This window comes from Hemiscyllium ocellatum, chromosome 32 (genome assembly GCF_020745735.1).
Source record: "Hemiscyllium ocellatum isolate sHemOce1 chromosome 32, sHemOce1.pat.X.cur, whole genome shotgun sequence".
In the NCBI taxonomy this organism is placed as follows: domain Eukaryota; kingdom Metazoa; phylum Chordata; class Chondrichthyes; order Orectolobiformes; family Hemiscylliidae; genus Hemiscyllium; species Hemiscyllium ocellatum.
This window is the reverse complement of record NC_083432.1, coordinates 44,762,083-44,778,116: the sequence shown is the minus strand read 5'-3', so window position 1 is coordinate 44,778,116 and position 16,034 is coordinate 44,762,083. Positions and strand designations below refer to the sequence as shown.

Genomic DNA, 16,034 nt, shown 5'->3' with positions numbered 1-16,034 from the left:
CAGAAATGTCAGAGAACCGGGTTTACAACATCTCGGTTTTAAATATCATTTCTGAATAATTGCAATCTAAAGCCTGATATTAAGTTTACGAATATCTGGGCAATAGAAATACATTTGAGATGCATTAATGCTGCTTGTTTTGGTTTGGATTGGAAAGCGGCTCTACCTCAGATTGGCAGTCTATTCAATTGCTTCAGCTGACTTAATATGAATGGTTGTGATAGCACCAGGGATGGATCTCTCTCAGGATGGTACTTCAGGATGTAGGTGATGGATTAATTGGGACAGTTACAGTCACAACTTAAGCTGTTCCTTGCATTTCACTTCTGGATGCCTCATCTTCCCTGATTTGCCCTCAAGCACTGGAGGATCTTACAGAGTTCCCATGAACAGTTTGAAGTCTGTAGAAACAAACCTCTGAAGAGACAGGCAGATCTAACTCAAACAATGAGTTAATTGGAGTGATTTGGAGATGCCAATGTTAGACTGGGGTGTACAAAGTTAAAAATCACACAACACCAGGTAATAGTCCAACAGGTTTAATTGGAAGCACTGGCTTTCAGAGTGCTGCTCCTTCATCAGGTGGCATTTGGGGTGATATTTCACAGCACCTTGGTGCATGTGACCACTTACAGTGACAGATATGTTGAGTTCATATTGGGACCATTTCTGGTTTCTTTAAAAAATCTTTAAGCATATAGCAACAAGTAGCGCCTGTCGAATCCTCCACCTCACACCCAGACAGTGAGATTAGTATCCCACCTGCTCAACAACCTAGCCAGTCTATTTATCCCACTCTAACTGTTGCCACCTTTACTGGACAAAACTCCTGTCAATTCCAGCTTTGAAGTTTCCAACTGATCCATAGCTTTTTGTGGAGACAACTCCTAACTCCAATTCCTATCAAGTCTTTTAATACTCAAAATATAAGCGCTTTCAAATGGGAAGGTCACTGTATCAAGTGGCCCTTAGCTTTCCTTTTATTGGCTTACACCGAGTAGCCTATTTCCAGGGATTTATGCATGCCATTAAGTTTCAGTTTTTCTAGGCCTACTCTTCAGACAAACACACACAGCTGTTGCTGAGGCTGGTGTATAACTGCAGGTATAAAGTTTGATAGACCTGTTTACATTAGGATATTACAATGAAACAGCAATACTCCCCCAAACCATAAGTAAAATCAATCTCAGTAACATTTCTACAAAACTAAATAATTGTGTAGTGAATGATTGCATTCACAATAACCCCACGGGAAAGTGCTGCAACTCTGCATTGTTCACAGAGGCACTAGCACATTCTAGCTTTCACAATCATGGATAAAGTCTTCCAATTTTGCTGTCACAGTTAAAGCATCACCTCAATCATTTAACCAGTTATTGCTTCACAACATACTACAGTTTCTGTTAACCTTCCATGTAACGATGGTACAAAATGTCAACTTTTCACAAGTTAATCCCAGATTAATTTGTTTGTGAAGTCAATTGTTTTTAAGAATGTTCTTCACAGTCATTATAAAGGTCTTGCTCGGCCAAACTTAGAAGCATATCAACATGAACCATCTGTGATTCAGAAATAGACATTGCAGGTATCAGAGTACAAATGATTAGCAAATTGATTAAGGGAATTTTGATATATACTCTTACCAGAGGATCTGCTGCATAGTTTGTCATAGTTTGTGCCATACTCATTCTAGCTCCTCTGGAACAGTTCTGTGACATCAATCATCCAACTATGTCTCAGTCAACCCCTCTTTCTGCTGCCATCTCTTTGTTCTCCCGGAGGGTTTCCTGTAGCTTTTCAGCTCTGATCAAATGGTTGAAATACTGACATTCTTTTCTCTGGACATCACTGTTTGGAGTATATCTTGCTTTTGCAACTTCAAGTGGAATTCTTAGCATACATTTTAACATCCATATTTCAACGGTCCCTATTTTCTTCTACTGACCTTTATTTATTGCCTATGTTTCTGTGCCATACAGAACAATTGATAAAATGCAGCATCCTGAAGTTTATTCCCCCTTGTAATAAGTTTTGAATTTTCTTTTTGTTAACATAGCCTTCATTTTGACAAATTTATTTCTTCTAGCCCTATCTGACTTCAGCATCCTGTCTGCCACCAATTGTTCTGAATAAACAAATTGTCTACTAGTTTCAATGCAACAGCATCTACTTCCATTTTCTCCATAATTTATTTCCCTTACATATTTCTTCTGACTGCCATGTTCTTTTTTTTTCATGGTCACATTCAATCCAATAGCAAACTTACAAATTTTGCTTGATCAAAGATATTTTGTTGGGTCCAAATACTGGAACTCCTTTCTTAATACCATTTTGGGCAACCGACATCAAATGGACTGTGATGACTCAAGAAGGCAGCTCACCACCATCTCCATAAGGGCAATTAGGGACAGGCAAGACATGCTGGCCAGTCAGCAACACCACATTCCAGAAATGAATAAAAACAAAGGACTTTTCTAATTTAGCAAGTAATGTTCTTGCAGTGTTTGTTATGGTCTGGCCTTCAATATTTCCCTGAAGAGCAACTAATTCATTAAATATTTGTCTTGTGAACAGACTGAATAAGATTGGTTACAGTCCACAGCCTCATTGTACAGTTCTTTTCACTTAAATGATGTCAACATCTAGTCTGATGCTGACATATATACAAAATAATTTGGAATCTTTATAATCCATGGAAAAAATTAAGTTTTATTTTCAAGCAAAAACTCCTCCAATTTAATGAGCAAATTGAAAAGACAAGAGAGTTGAGACAAAGAATACATCTCTATGTTTTCTTCCTGGTTAGATATAATTTTCAATCAGTGTTACATAATATTTTTTTGTTTTGAAACAATTTCAGGACAATAATGTGCTTTGTTTAGATAAATATAAATTTTATTGAATGGTAGTTAATTGCAAATATGCATTTATAGAGTATTATAAGAAGAAAAGGAAGAAAGATATTAGTTTTCACATATGTAGCCCCATGTAAAATCTTTTTGATGTCCTGAAGAGCTTTATAAACAGTTTTAGTGATGAATGCAAATAAAAATAACTAAATGTTGATTGATTACAAACAGAAAAATGCACAGATGATATTGTGAGACATTTATTTGATTAAAGGGTTCAGATGATCTACGTACTGGACAGAATACAAGTGGAAGTGTTATCAGGGATATAACCTCAACATGCTTTCATTTTTTTTAACGTATTTAATGGATAACTTCTTGGAGTTATTACAAACTTGCAATTTACTTTAGGGTCAAGTTTTTTTTACACAGAATTAAGGCTATAGATATCTGCACTTTTTTTTGAGAAAAGTTAATCTGAATGACAAAGGCAATTGGAAGAGACACAAAGTCAGTATTTGTTTCATGTAGAAATTATTGCATTTGTACCATTGTTTATAAAGCTACAATTCAAGCAAGGGACTGAGTGGTTTATTAATGAATAGCTGGAGTTTTTTACTCCCTGGTAATTGTAGTCAAATTAATTGTGTTGAGAATAATAGATGATTGCAACATACATATATTGTCTAGAATGGTTTTGAAGCATTAATGCAATCACAGATGCTGACATCTCATAGAGTCATTGTGCCATACAGCATGGAAACAAATCCTTCAGTCCAACTCATCCATACCAATCAGATAACCCAAATTAATCTAGTCCCACTTGCCAGCTTTTTGTCTATATCCCTCCAAACCCTTCCTTTTCATGTACCTATCCAAAAGACTTTATCTTTTTTTTGTGAATAACATCACAAGGATAGATACAAAATAACAAACATTCAAAATCCTGCACTTTCAAAATGGTCAATGCTTTCAATTAAGTAATTTGATGAAATCATTTTTAATCTTAATTCTTTTCTGAACTGTATTGTACAAGGCCTTTAGCAACAATAATATTGTTTTATGTCCCCTTTCTGATATATGTTGTATGTCTTAACATTGTTAGTTAAATGTGTCAATAACTAATTCTAATTGATTGCTCAAGTATTTATTTATAATAATTAGTCTGCTCCTGATTCATTGCAAATAGGGTTGAAATGAAATAAAATAATTTAGCAAATAAGCAATGTGTTCAATTTTTTTGCAATAGAATGAATTGAAATTATACGGGTGAAACCTTACAATCAGAAAGGATTATCATAATTATTACAAGTAACATGTAAGTTATCTGTAATTTCCCTATAATAATTAATAGAATAATTTATGTTTCAAAAATAGTAATTGTCTGGAGTATATTTATGCAAGCAGCTAAAATAAGTTATAATCCCAGTAGTATTGTAACCGTCATGCTGAAATAATTTTTAATAAATTTGTTTGATTAAAAAGCTATAATGAAATTGCAGTAAATTACCCATGATTGAAAACAACATTTTACTAATTATTTTGTGTCTTGTCTAACTCATACATTAGCTACGTGGGAACAGGCAGATAGTGAAAAGCTCCTAGTTACCTTGTTGGGTAGGGGCTTTAACATAATGAAGAGATTACTATGACCTCAGCAACAAGCTGAACAAAAGCTCCAGCTGTTCAGAGACGTCACATGAACCGTCAGATTGGGTTACAGCCTTCGTCCCGCCGAGGTGCGTATTATATTACAATCAAAGGTACTCGTGCGATTCATGAACGCTGGAGCGAGTTTGAGAGGACCAAAAGTTAAAGTTAAAAGCGTGCTAAACGGGTATCTGGGTAGTTTAACACCTGATTTCACTTGCGACTCTGTTAGAGTTAGCTGTACCTCGTGATGAGGTGAAGTGCGCTAACACAATACTCTCTGGGTTCCATCTGGGGTTAGCATTGATGAGGGTTAAGCTCCGCCACAAACAAAGGCACATATTGATCATCACGGGGGAGGCAGGTGAAGTGAAAGCGCCTCGTGTGACAGGAAATGGCCTTTAGTGAAACTGGGCTATTCAGGGTTGGGTACCTTTAACAAGTGAAAACCAAAAAGATAAGTAAAAATCTTACATATTTACAATGAAACCAAACCCGATTACCGATAGAATTCACACAGCTGATGAAATATATGGCAGCAAAACTGTCAGCAGCAGTTGGCAGAGCAGTATCTGACAGTTGGCAGCAACCAACTGTCAGATACTGCTCCCCTAATGTCCATAATTCATCTCACCTGTAGGCTGCTGAAAGGCAGTGATGGGCAAGCGTTAGGATTAAGCATTAAGAGCTTACATTAAGCATGATTAAAATAAACTCACATGAGTGTAGACATTCAATGATGGTTGTGGCGTCTATGAAATATCCCCCGCACAGCGCACACATCAGGTGAGGGTTGAGTTCTGTGATTTTGATCCGAGTGGTTCTGTGCATTTTAGCTGCAATAGACTCTGCAATGTTAACAGAAGATTATTCATGGTTAAGGGTGTTGCAGATCCTGTATAAAACTTGCTGAGGTGTTCCAAAGAACATCATTTTAAAAAAGAAGTAAGGCACATGAAGTAGGACCTTATAGCAACAATTTAACTTTATTAGTCATTTTTCCATTATCACAATGTCCAAATTTCCAACGTTTTTGAGTAGAGTACCAGGGCTTATTTAGGAAACATAATTAAGAAGGACTTTAAATTGTATGCCATGAATTACATAAAGAATCCGGATTGCACTATCTGTGGAGGAGAAACTCCAGGGAAGGCCCAAGAATAAGTGAAAGTCCCAAAACAGGGGGAGTAACAACGCTAGAAATACATAACCCGTGGTTTATGCATTGTCACAATGACTCATCTCTAACTAATTAAACATACTGGACCTTAAAACTGCCAGAAGAGACAATAACGTCAATACTGGTGCTGCAACTTTTATACAAAGACTATTTGAATCATTTAGTAATGAACTGGGAACCCCGCATTATTACAAATGCTAATAGCTGGAAGCTGGGATAATGTGATGTGAGGCACCCCACTGCTAATCTAATCAGAAAACGTAACAGTAAGTAGAAATGACAAAAAAATCGCGAGAAGAAGCTACGGTGGAGGAAGGGCGTTACTGTGCTAACCTACTCATTTTTAACCATTGGGCTTGGCAGGAGATTGGCAAAGTTAATTGTGAAAAGTTAAAGCTTTCAGTATTACAGCAGTGACATGAGGAGGCTATCTTGATACACTAACATTGAAGGGCAGCTTGTTATTTTCCAACAGAAAATGTTCGAATCTATTCAATTGCCTAGAAACCTGGGACGGGGCGGAAGAATTACTCTTGTCATTCTGTTCAGTGGAAGTGCAAGCAAATCCATTCAGAACCTACTGACACAATTCCCACGTCTGATGAACAGTATTAATCCTTCCCCAATACGATTTAATGTGGAGCTGATCACTGGGCAAACATTTCGATTTTGGAAAATGTCGTGGTTATGAAGGATCGTGTTGAGTAACTAGCATTTCGCAAACATGTATTGACATTTGTTGGTTGTTTTTCTTAAAGACTTGAGAGAGAAAATTGGTTTCTTCAATGTTTGCGACTCCCTAATTGAGCATCTGGGAGCAAAAGCACGTCTACTTCGGAAATATGACTTCACTATGGATACATGAGGTCCTAATCTTAAACCATGCATCAAATGAGAGATACATTTTTCTGCATTATTCGCTTACCACATAGTATTGTACACGCCAGCTTTACCTTAAATGCCTCCCTATATGTAGACGCGGTTACTAAGCAACTGTTTTAAAGGGTGGAAATAAACAGCTATGTGTGTAGCCAATCCTATACTTAACGCACGTTTCTCAAATACTTCATCACACAAATAGGAGCCCTGGCTACTTTGAAAAGTTGAGCTTGCTGGGAGAAAATAAAACAATATTAGTCTGAAGACTTATAATCAACTGTGCAAGTGGCCTAACAGTGTACCTTCTAACCATCCCTCAAAAAAAAGGAAAACAATGATTGTATGACAGATGAATAGTGCAGTAGGGATCCCCACATGTGACGCCTATCCTTGATACATGAGCTGACGGTATGTTTTGGGGACGGGAGTGAAGTTGGAGGTTGGGTGATTTTCAATATAAATTAAGAAAACAACTATGGACATGACTTGGGCACTGATTCAAATATATAGCATGTGACTTGCGCGTCCAGTCCAAACGCACACCTATCACCGATGGCTGTTAATCCAAATTACTTCAATATACATAGCACCAGAGAGTAGCGCCAGCGTTGGTCACCGTGGTAAACCCTCGTCTGATGCAATCATCAGCGGGGAAACGGGCTCCATTCGCGTCTACTACATCTTCCCCGTGGCCCTGTTGTCAGACCCGGGTGAAAGCCACAGATGGAACATACAGCTAAGAGGACACCATCAGCTCCCCTTTTTGGAGACTCCCGCTCAACGATTGACATCGATTATCGCAAAGATCGATCGCCGTCAGAAATATCGAGCGCTCACTGCAACTGAGGTCCTGATACAAACTCGCCATTGAATTACCGAGACGTGAAAGGAAGAGGCGATGTTACATTTTTTGGAGTCTAAACTTTTAAGAGATAGTTTCCCTTATTCAACTACGCATATTTTAAATGGTCAATTCTGAAACTTTATGGGGAGGGAAAATGGAGAGGATAAAAAGCTTGAAATTCACAGTCGGTCCATACAGGCTATAAATATTCATTAATCTAGTTTATAGTTGAATTAGAGTGTTCGTCATATATCACACGCAGACAGTATATGAGTGCGAAGCCATTTAGAGAATGGAAAGAGTGGGGCCCTGAGAGTCATAGCTTTTTGAAAGCAAGTGAGGGATGTACCACATTCTGTGCTCACTTAATTTGTAATGAACCATTACAGGGACCTGCGCCAGTGAATCATTTCTGAAAGAAATCTGGTACATGCTGCGTGGAACATATCGACGAAGCACACAAACGTATCTTTAAAAAAAAACACAACTGGAGACGCTGTAAGGCGACATCTGTCAATCCATTCTATCCCGGTAGGTTTTCAATCGAGCAAGGTTAACTTTCCGGGTTTGCAGAACTCAGCGGCCTTTACCGGGAGCGACACTGTGCCAGAGGGCATTACCCACATCATACTCAAGACAAGTCTAGATTTGCAGGGTACGCACGTCCTTTTGAGGTGGGAAAGAAACCCAATTCCGACAGCGAGGGTGGACATTTCGATAAGAAGGGAAGGCTCAGCTGGCGTGTGAATAGACGCGGGTTGCTACATTCAATCCCACTGCACCCCCATTTTCCGGTTACCTGTCCGTAAATCACAAGCGTACGGCCTCTCGCTAAACAAACGGTACACTGTCAACGCCATACTCTTTGGCGTATTCTCGGGAATATTCCCAATCCCTTTGTACGCCTGGTTTGTTGCCGCTTCTGCAAAGCAGGCACGCGTCCTATCAGCAGACTGCTGACACCGAATGTTTAACCTACAATCTCTCGACCCCTCTCAGCTTTCACTCACTGCTTTTAACTGGGAAACCATTCTCTCGCTCTCTCGTCCTTCTCCCTCTCTCCATCTCCCCCCATCCACCAACACAGGCAAACACACAGGCACACACACGTTTTCATAGGCATTGATCCGTACAAAATCAGATAAATGGTCCGATGAACAGTTAACACGCAATTCATTCTGTAGAGTATTGGGACACATACGCGGTCGCTTAAATCGATGCTGGAGAAAGTTAATATCCGTTTGAAAATGCAGCATCACACCCCCGCGGCCGGCGACTGACACTGCCTCGCGAAACAAAAAGTATATGAAAAAAAATGACGATAAACAAGCGCTCAGCCAGTAGACTTTCCAATTTAACAACAACCACAGACACATTACATCGGCTTGTACGTGTTATGACGTGGATAGCGGCTATAGTATCCACTTCTGGTTACTATAGCGACCGTCTTTACACTTCGTAAGATCCCTCCCCTCCCCCTCCGCAAAAAAAATGAAAACAAACCCATCTTACCAGAAGTGAAGAAACCCACCCAGCTGTACCTGATATTCAAATTAGTTCTTTCGGAAATCGACACAAAGTGGACTCACAATGCAAATTAGTTGAAAGGATCACCAGCTTCCTAATACCCGTGGTTATCTCTGTGTGTGTCTGTATGTATTGTCTATATGTGTTTGAGTATGTGTGAGTGTCTGCGTTTAGCTGTATATGTCTGTGTGTACAATATTGTCTATATGTGTTTGAGTATATGAGTGTGTCTAGCTGCATATGTCTGTGTTTATTGTCTATATGTGTCTGAGTTTGTGTGAGTGGTTGTGTTTAGGTGCATGTGTCTGTGTTAATTGTGTGTGTTTGAGTATGTGTGAGTGACTGTGTTTTAGGTGCATGTGTCTGTGTGTATTGCCTATATGTATTCGAGTATATGTGAGTGGTTGTATTTAGATGCACGTGTCTGTGTGTATTGTCTATTTGTATTTGAGTATGTGTGAGTGGCTGTGTTTAGATGCATGTGTCTGTGTATTGTCTGTGTTTGAGTATGTGTGAGTGGCTGTGTTTAGGTGCATGTGTCTGTGTGTATTGTCTATTTGTGTTTGAGTATATGTGAGTGACTGTGTTTTAGGTGCAAGTGTCTGTGTGTATTGCCTATATGTATTTGAGTATATGTGAGTGTCTGTGTTTAGCTGTGTGGGCCTGTGCCCGGGTGTTATCTGCATGTGTTTGAGTGTTTGTGAGTGTCTGTTTAGCTGGAAGAAAGTGAGGACTGCAGATGCTGGAGATCAGAGTCGAGAGTGCAGTGCTGGAAAAGCACAGCAGGTCAGGCAGCATCAGAGGAGCAGGAGAGTTGACGTTTCGGGCACAAGCCCTTCATTCCTTCTTGATGAAGGACTTATGTCCGAAACGTCGATTCTCCTGCTCCACGGATGCTGCCTGACCTGATATGTTTTTCCAGCACCATTGCACGTGTCTGTGTGTTGTATATATTTGTGTACTTGAGTGTACTTGAGTGCATGTGTTTAGCTGCATGTGGCTGTGCAAATTGTCTATATGTGTTTGTGTGTGTGTTTTAGTGAGCGTTTGACTGAGTGCGTTAAAGAGAATTTGAATACATACGTATTTGGGTATGACAGTATGTGCCTGTTGAATGTGTGTGTTTGAACGTGTACATTTTCGTGAGTGCGTGTGAATATATACATTTGAGTATGTATTTGACTGTGTGTATGGGTACGTGTATGTGCATGTATATATCAGACTGTGTTTAAATTTGTGCGTGTATTTTGAATGCAGGTAGTTGAGTGAGTATGTGTGAATTTGCGTGTGTTTATTTCGGTTGAGTATATGGTTTTGCGCATGTACTTGAGAGTGTGGGCATCAGTGAACATGTGCACTTGAGTCAGCCGTATCGGTGTGTGTGTGTGAATTTGAGTGTTTACTTGAGTGAGTGTGTGTGTGCTTGTATGTATATGATCTGCAGATGACGCCCTTGGTCGACCACGTGACAGGATTACGTTGAAATATCTTTTATTGCAACTGAAGGCTGACAGACAGTTCAACACACCCACCAACTGACTGGGCTGCTGCATTGATCGGTACCAAGACAGGAGTGTCGGGCGAGGTGCATCCTGCTTTTTAACCTGTATTCTGGGCGCTAGTTAAATCAATTTTGTGATTGGGTGAAAGAAACAGTGCTTGTATCAAGTCCCATTAACACTCCATTTCTCTGGGAAATTATTGTAACAACCAGCATTGCATTTCTGACTGGGGATGGGGAAAGCGAGGATGACATGTCGACCTGGAAGTCATCTCCCAAACCGCACCCCCCAAAAATGTTAGTTGCAAAAAAGTATGACCCAGAAGTTAGAATAAACAGCCGGTGACGGAGACCAGAAATAAACAAATCCAATATTATTTGTTGATAAATCCCGCCGAATGGAAGTAATTGACAAGCATTGCACGTTTATTTTAAAGGCACTCGTTTATCTGATGAAGTTACTAAACAGAAAAACTCTCCTGGGATTACAGACAGAGTCTTAGCGGATGCAAATTACATTACACGTGACCCTCCCTTCATCATAGTTCTCCCCACCGTCACACTCTGTCTCCACCTTTCAAAAAAAAGGACCTCACTAATTATTCGCTACTCGGTCTTTGGCCAGCAGTGGGACACTCAAAGGTTGGAGGTCACAGCGCTTCACCGGAGTGTTCCTGTCAGAGTCAAAACATTACTTAACTCTCGCGGTGGATTAGATTTATTGCCTATGCTATCCCGCAACTACAAACAACAAGGAATCAGCTTGGCTTTCCTGATCATTGGGGCTTAGATTATCACAGCGAAAAAAAAACCTCACGTCTACTAAATAGCTTGAAAACAAATTGTACAGGTAAACTGAATACGGCTGTCTCTTTAAAACTACCTGAGATTCTTTGCCTTAAGGTGTGCTCACAGCAACTACAACTTTGCTAAAAGCCAAACTTTGAGAATCTCTCTCCAAGGCGTCCGTTCAGTTCTCAGTAAACTGGTTTAAATCCAGCCCCTCTCAGAGCACAAACGAGTTGGCCTTTCTCTCCACGGTAACTCCACTTAAATCTGCACATTAAAAATGCAACAGTATGTCAAGGTTATTACAAGCGCAGAAGCAACAATGCCGGCCTCTATCTGACGCTTCCTAAGTAAAGGTTTTGTTCCCTAAATTAATGCTTGATTGTCTGAGTCTCTAATTTTTAAATGTAGATGGCACTGGTGGTTGTTGTAGCAACGAGTTGTTGTGGGAGTGTGCAATGTGTGCATCCCTTATCGATAAGGCCACACAGAGACAAATCCTGTCAGCTCCTGAAACTCAGCATCTAAATTTCCCCAAGTAAACCGTGTGGCCTTATGATGAAGGCGATCCTGGTCGTGAAATAGATTGGGACTTTTAAACAATCTGTCTTGTTACAAATGATTTATTACATAACCCGTCTTAAATAAATTCAACTCGGGTCAATATTACAAATTTCAGTTGAAAGTGTTAACTATGGGGTTCTAAAATCGGTCCCTCAGGATCTAAAGCTGTTTGGGCTCTCTCCAATGTTTCCAGTGCAGTTGGGGGATCCCCCTACGTTTCATTCCTCGTCCCCTATGACCCGTGAACTTGCTTTTCAGAGCAAGGGCAGGCCATCGTTTTGAATTGCAGCAGGCTTGGTGGGATGGTGGGAGTCGCAATAAATTAAAGCTGCGGTTCCTCAGTCCGGTTGTCACTTCCAAGCCCACTTCCAAAACTACCAGCTAAATGTTTGTTCATATCTTATTGTGATTGTATCTGTCCATAAACAAGTTCATTATGTCTTTGAAGAAAGCAGAAATCATGAGAATAAAACCGACTCTATCACTATGTGTAATACAAGATGACAAGGGATCAACTGATTATAACTCTTGGAATTTTGAAAGAGGATGTTTTAAGGCCCGAACGATGCAAAGTCCTATCTAATCCAACGGCCACTTTGCAGAATAATTTGTGTTGCCAAATGTACGGGTTGCCGAATATGTCAGAAAGTTGCTTTGGACTGGTCGACGTGCGATTTCATTTCGACAGCAAAATGTAATCTAGCGCTCATTCCATTTCACAAAACCAGCCGCTCTTGTCACCGCCCACGGACTCAGGAGAGGCTGGTTTTGTTGGAAGGACACTGGCGAGGGGAAAACCAGAGAGTGACTCTTTAAAAAGTAAATTTTGTAAGTAGCCAGGTCGAAGTTCACAGAACAGGTTTACAATGTAATAAAGCGAACTTTTGAAGAAGGATCACTGGACACAACTCTATTTCCTCTCTCCACTGATGCTGCCAGACTGCTGAGTTTCTCCAGCAATTTCGGTTTTTGTTAATTTGACAACACATGAGCGATGTGTGTGTTGCTGACAATCACTGAGACCAAGAGGCGCAAATTATGAAGTGTCATCCCGGTGACGGTTGGGGAATAGGGAATTCTATTGATCAGGAATCCGTTACCTACACATGACACTGTTAACCAATAACTCTCCGAGATGCGGGATGGCTGCATCTCAAATCGGCTACATTCCCGTATTTTCATTCACCGTAAATAAAACGGGTTGCTTTCGGACAGACCCCTGAGCAAGGCAAGATTTCAGTCAACGGTATCGATCCCACACTCGCCATCGGCCGTTTCAAGAACCCGGGATCCCAATGTTTGATGTGAAGCTGCTCCCCGGTCGAATTGACCCACAGAATCTATCGGTCAGTTAACAGCAGTCTGGCGACCAGAGCTGCAGCGACGGGAAGCCGGATATAGTAGACACCACACACACGTGATTTTTGTCAAGTTTTTTTGCTTTTAAAAAAAAGACCTAAGATCACATGACTTTCACTAATGGGAGATACCGGGACCAGCTAGGTCGTGAAAATGTAGACCAGCCGGTAACTTCCTCCAAAACGCGTACACATCATTAACTCGTTCCTCACACATAATATCAGTTCGCATCATCATGGGTAGGCAGCGTGTGGAAAATACCAGCAACTTTTGCCTTACACTGGTCGACAGAGCAATGCCGTCAGGGGGTTCTAAACACGTTATGGACGAGTTCGGTCTGAGTTATGTTCCTCCCCTCTGCCTTGGGTTAATAAACAATTATCCTAACTTGGACCGAGTCGACCTCTCTCTCGGCTCACCTTAAATCGTCAAGGAGCGATTCCTGTATTGGGTGCCCTGGGGCAGGGGCGCGAGGATTGAGAGGGGACTGGGTGACCACCTTTGGAAGTACTGAAAAAGCGCATGTTTTTAGTAACAAGGTATCAACACTTCAACCCATTGACTCCATCTCTAACCCGTGCAGCTCTCTCTCTCTCTCTCTCGCTCTTTCTGGAAAAATACATTTTAAAAAAAATAAAAGGTCTGCTCAGACACACCAAATCCCCAACCCAGCCCCACCTCCCCCTCCCAGACAATATTCACCGTTTTTGATCGTCACTTCACTCCCAACTCCCAGCCTTTAATTATAATTATCCGCTGTTGTTACACACAGACTGTAGAAGAACTGTCACTGCCGAAACTAGGTATCTTGTTCAAAATATTTTTTAAAAATACAAACGCCGAGGAAACTCCAAAATGACCTGTACTACCATCGGTGACCATTACAAAGCGTGGCATTAACTTCACAAACTGTAAACTACAAGCAGATTAAAATTCAATTTCACACCGTCTCCCAGATTAATTACCGTCTTGTACAATTCTAATAATTCAATTCTATCTACACATTTTCACACTAACTCCAGCATTAAGCTTTAAAAGTCCAAACCCTTTGAACAGGGTGCAAACCTCGGAAAGGTTTCGAGTGTTTAAAACATTTAGATCGTGGGGAAAAAAATAAAAGCCATCAGTCCAAAACACACAACACGCATTATATTTTTTTCAAAAAAAAGCGCGATTCAATTTAGTTTCGTTCTAACGTCCTTGAAACCCCGACACAAGGCTCCTTGTTCTGCTCTGATTTGTGCTAAACAGAAGCCCTCCTGAGTCCTTCACATCACAAATAAAAATAAGGGATAAATGAGACTAGTGTCTCCCCACACTACCTTTCCCCCTTGACCCGGCTATCTCTATGAAAGCTGCGAGAGACTGAATTCACTGCAGCTGCGGTGGCGGCTCCAATTTGTAGAGCGGGGGCCAGTGCCCTCCCGACTCATGAGTATTCCAGAAAATATTTCGCTGGGCGAAATAAGTTCGTAAAACGCCCGGGCTCGGTCAGATCGACACGGGATCCTGACGGAGACCATCCGCACACTGTGCACTTTCCGATTCTATAAAATCATCCCGCTGACACCCGGGGAGGAGACTGAAATCAGGGCCAATGCTGGGGTGGTGCCTACCTTCTGACCGCACGAGGTTGGCGGAGACGGGCGCACCGTCTTTTGGAAAGCTCTCCCCGGCGTTGCGAGAGCGAACCAGAGTTCAGAGGCAGCAAAGACTACAAGCTGGAACTCTGAGTTTTCCAGCGGTACCGGGGGATTGAGGCTCGCCTCGATGCAAGCAACGATTTCGAACTTAATTCGGCGTTGAAAGAGTGGGGAAAGTGGCCCAGCGTCAGTATGAAAAAGGCAGAGAGAGAGAGAGAGAGAGGCAGCAGACATGCACTCGGTGTGTGTGTGTGTGTGAGAGAGAGAGAGACAGACAGAGAGAGACCCAACTCCAATTCTGCAACAATTGAGGGCTCCGAGTACTCTCTCAGGAACCCGGGCAGCGGGCGAAGGGAACACCCGAGCTCAGGACCAGAACCCCGTGTCCCAATGAGCACCGGATCAACGGAGACAGTCTAGCAGCAACAATGAAAAGTAGCAGTTCAGTAGAAATGAATTCAAGGCAAGCCGCCATCTTGAAATAGAAACAGCAATAAGGATGTCAACCGAGCTCGCAGTACTAATTTCGTTCAAATGTCGACAGCTGCCGGAGCTCCAGCCCAGTCCCCCAGGCCGGTCGCAAAGTAGAATATTTTTTAAAGCGGTCCCTACCTGGTCTTCGGGCCCCCGCCGTCTCGGGTGCGAGTAATCGAGCGAAGAAACAGTGTTTGGTTGGAGCTGTTACTACAGGCTCCTCACACAAAATGGCTTTTTTTTTCAGCTCCTGATCGACCGCCCCGTTTGGTCACGTGGGTTCATTCCTTCAGGGTGTCCAGAGGCAGAAATACTGACTGAAAGAAAGACAGAGTCAGACAGACACACACACACAAACACACACACACACACACAAACAGAGGGACGTTACACACACCCCACACAGAGGGAGACACAGAGACCGGGAAGGGAAAGGCTGGGAGGGCGCACAGACAGAGAGAGAGAGACACACACACACACAAACATAGACAGAGAGAGGGAAGAGAGAGAGACAGAACACACCTCACACACACACACACACACACAGATAGAGGGAGAGACATTCTGGTTGGGAGAGATGGCGAGGTGTAAACACAGACAACCACAAAGGAGGGGAAGACTGAGACAGGGAGACAGAGAAAGACATAGCGAAAGGGGAGGACGGTTGCGGTGGGTACTGTGTTACAAGGATCAAAGAATAAAATGTGATTTTTAAAAGAAAAATAGATATAGAACACACCATTAGTTATAAAATAATAAAACGCGTGTGTGTGGC

General features: G+C 41.5%; 1 protein-coding gene across 1 annotated transcript in view; it reads right to left on the bottom strand.

Annotated features, from left to right (window-relative positions):
• Positions 1 to 15,494, bottom strand: part of LOC132830699 (polycomb complex protein BMI-1-like) — a 28,085-nt gene extending 12,591 nt beyond the window's left edge. Inside the window, exons 1-2 of the mRNA XM_060848514.1 lie at positions 15,398 to 15,494; positions 5,219 to 5,347 (exon numbers count right to left, since the gene is read on the bottom strand). Of these exons, the coding sequence (XP_060704497.1) occupies positions 5,219 to 5,330 (112 nt within the window). The 5' untranslated portion in view covers positions 5,331 to 5,347; positions 15,398 to 15,494. The remainder of the gene's footprint in view (positions 1 to 5,218; positions 5,348 to 15,397) is intronic.
• Positions 15,495 to 16,034: the final 540 nt, after the last annotated feature.